We start from the raw sequence: 3,603 nt of genomic DNA, 5'->3' as shown, positions 1-3,603 counted from the left end.
CTGAAGAAAGTTGCTCAACCCTGGAGGATGTCTCCAACTGGGATCGGGTTTCTTCTCATCTTGCTTTCATGTAATGAAATCAACTGCAAAAACAACCATTTAATTGTGATGTACATATTTACAGCAACTACAAAATTTGTTATTTTATGGAGGCTTCTGTATCAACCACTTTTCTAAATCTTTTTCCCCCACAGACCAAGCTGAGAGTGTGACATTTCAGCCGTCTCGTCCAAGAATAGTCAACGAAAGATCCAGGGTGGAGTTTAAATGCAGTCACAATGATGGCGCTCTTAATGTGATGCTCTGGTACCAGCAAACAGAGAGCGGTCTGATTCATTTAATTGGATATAGCTACAGTGGCAGTGACCCCAACTATGAGCAGCAGTTTAAAGATCGGTTTAACATTACACGAGAGGCCATCCAAAGAGGAGCTCTGATCATTGACAGTGTCAATCTATCAGACTCGGCTGTGTATTTCTGCGCTGCCAGTACACAGTGATGTGGTTTAATGCCACCCCCTCACTAAAACCCTGTTCTTTTTTTTCCCGTTGTTTTCATGTTCAAAGATCCTGAGAGGAAGGGTAAATAACTGTTCTTACATTAACAACACTGACTAATTTAAAAAAAAAAAAATGTGGCATTTTAAATAAATGTAAACCACACATTGAAGCGGTGTGGAATGGCTGCAATAAATAGGCAAATTTGCATCCTTGTATATATATTTGCATAATATATTTAATTCAAATATATAAACTCTATATATAAAAACACACATACATATCTATATACACACACACATATATATAATAGCAGCCAGCACAAAGATATCTCACACACACAAGATAGTGAGTGTAACATTATGCTCCCAGGGTCCTGTGTTCTCTTCCTCTCTCTCTCTATTTATATTTATATATACACTACCGGTCAAAAGTTCGGGGTCACTTAGAAATTTCCATTGGACTTCATTATAAACAGAATCCCAGCTGAGATCAGTTGCATTGTTTTTTTAACCAGGGCAGCAGTTTTCAGATTACATTATGTGCTCACATAATTGCAAAAGGGTTCGCCAATGTTTTTCTAGTTAGTATTTTTAAATGATATCAGATAAGTAAACATAATGTGCCTTTGGATGATTGGATGAATGGTTGCTGATAATGGCCAATGTAGATATTGTATTAAAGATTAACCACCCACTCAGATCAGCTGGTATTCTGTCTATAATGGAGAGGAATAGAAATTTGTAAGTGACCCCAAACTTTTGGCCGGTAGTGTATGTAAAATACAATATACATAATATATATAATGGCATATTATTGAGACCTTTGAAAGGGTTTTGTGTTCTTAGCAATGTTTTTTTTTCCCTGGTCAAATGTTCAGCGAAGGCTACGTTTCCCTGGGTCAATATGGTGAAATCAGCCACTTGCGCTGTGGAGAAAGGTCTAGCAATGGAGAACGTTACTGGTGTAGTGACGTTACTTCTTGAAAACCTACGCCCTCAAATGTTTCCTTTAGACACTGGCTTAGTAACATATTCTTATTATTTAAACTGCATTTAAAAAAAAAAAAGGCCACCTCTTTTTTATTTTGCAATTGAACTGCAAAAATAGCCCTTAACAATCCCTTAAGTTACCATGGTAGTTTATAGCCTATGAGGAAAATAGGGTAACCCTTGTCACTCCCCGATATGAGTCAAGGGCAAATTTGAGTCCCACATGCTCAGATTTAAACGGTTTACGGCATAACGTGTCATACCCGATAAGAGTCGGGTCAAACCTGCTCTGACCGAGTGCAGATGCGAGTTGTTTATTCTCAGATTTAAACGGTTTACTTCATAACGTTTCATACTGACATTTGTGAAATCCATAAAATAATAAACTTTTCTCATTAAAAACCATAACAGAAGATGGAAATCATTTCAAAAACGTTTTAGCTATCTCTGATGTTTGATTGCTAACGTTCGCTCAAAATGCCATTCAACTAACAACCTTTGTGTTTGATGCTAACTTGTAGCCAGCAGTGAACCAACCTGGTTAAGTAGGTCCATTTTTACTGTGTTGACATTACAGAAGTCTCTCGTTAGCATCTTGTATGCTACTTGTCGCAAAGTGACACATGCGCAACTCACATCTGCACTGGACTTATAACTGGGAGTTACAACCCCATCCACAGACGCAGGACCATATTTTGAATTGGGGGTGCTGACAAACTTACAGAGTTAAGTTTTCAGCCAAAGTCAACCAGCACACACCTAACTGCATCCATCGCAATTAATTGAGCTGTGTAGAGATTCAATTCATTATAAATAGCCTATCCAAGACAATAATTAGCCTGCCATGGGCTACTGACCCGGAAACACCACAGAGTAAAATAACAGACCGTTATTGCTATTCAACCACATTAATTTCTTTCTTAGTCATACTGTCAAGATGAAAACAAAATGTCTCTTTATTCAAACAAAGGGACTTTGTGGTGTCAAAACAGTAATAAGGCTTAAATAATAAAATTGGAACACAAATACACGCTCCACAAGCAAAAAAACAAGAATAAAGTCCATAATACAAGACAGAACCCATTAGGCACGGGTAACGCATGATATCCCCACTAACACAGAACGTTAAGGGAACGTTCGTTTTTGCTTCTCTAAAGGTTAGTTTGAACCAAACCAAAAACTAACGTTTAGGGAACGTTCCCTCCGGGTTATATAAGTAAGATAAACAGCATTGCAAGATAATCTATTTAATTTAAGGCTGATATCAATTTAGCTTAAAACAGTACTTTTGTGCTTGAATTTTTTTATAACTGTATTAGTGAAAATACTTAAAACGAGAGTCTATCAATAGAACGATTTTCGCAAATAAGAAAATTCACTTTTTTAATTTAGTTTGCAAACCAAACCGTTACACCCCCTACCCAGTAGGGGAGCCTCTGCTCTGAGGAGACCGACTCCGCGTTGGGCGAAGAAGACAAAGCCGCAGGACCGACCACGCTGCACGACTTGGCAAGCTCACGGAAAGGTAAGCAAAGTACTTTACAGTTTAATGATGTTGTGGTTGTAATGGGAGGGTTTGTGGTTTAACATTAAACTATTTCCCTCGTATGGATTTGTTATATTCCGGTTCGGATCAGGTTGACCAAAAAGAAAAGTTTGGCTGAAGTTAACAACTCACTGTAGCAGAAAGATTTCCCCTCGCCATCTTGCTATGCTATGAGTTGCTCAAGGACTTTCCTTTTTAGTAAACTCTCTGAGGTCATGTGTTGAGCCCCAGGTGAGACTTGGAGCAAAGTCTCGTGTTGTGTCGAGCCTTCTTTTTAAAAATGTTGATTTTGATGCTATCATAGAAGGGCTAGCACTCCCATTCAAAAAGGCGAGGCCAGAGTTGGGCTTTAGATGGATTGATTACGTCTTTCCCTGTGTTTGCTGCTGTGCACGACGTGTCTGCTTTGTCGCATTGTATGTTTTGTGTTAACATGCTTGTGTTTATGTTACAAATAAGATATAATTTTTTTCGGTCTTTTTTAATTAGTTGTAGTGTACAGTACATAAATTTCAATTTTATTTATAGTATCAATTCACAACAAGAGTTATCTTGAGACACTTTATAG

The 3,603-nt window shown here is 37.9% G+C and overlaps 1 gene segment (V, D, J or C); it reads left to right on the top strand.

The window, feature by feature from the left end:
- Window positions 1-21: 21 nt before the first annotated feature.
- LOC117935539 lies at window positions 22-569 on the top strand. The segment is given in 2 exon segments: window positions 22-70; window positions 195-569. Coding segments are annotated over 2 exon segments (348 nt in total).
- The last annotated feature ends 3,034 nt before the right edge of the window (window positions 570-3,603 follow it).

The sequence above is a fragment of the Etheostoma cragini genome, chromosome 20 (genome assembly GCF_013103735.1).
Source record: "Etheostoma cragini isolate CJK2018 chromosome 20, CSU_Ecrag_1.0, whole genome shotgun sequence".
Taxonomy (NCBI): domain Eukaryota; kingdom Metazoa; phylum Chordata; class Actinopteri; order Perciformes; family Percidae; genus Etheostoma; species Etheostoma cragini.
The sequence above is the reverse complement of the archived record's forward strand: the minus strand, read 5'-3'. Positions and strand labels throughout refer to the sequence as shown.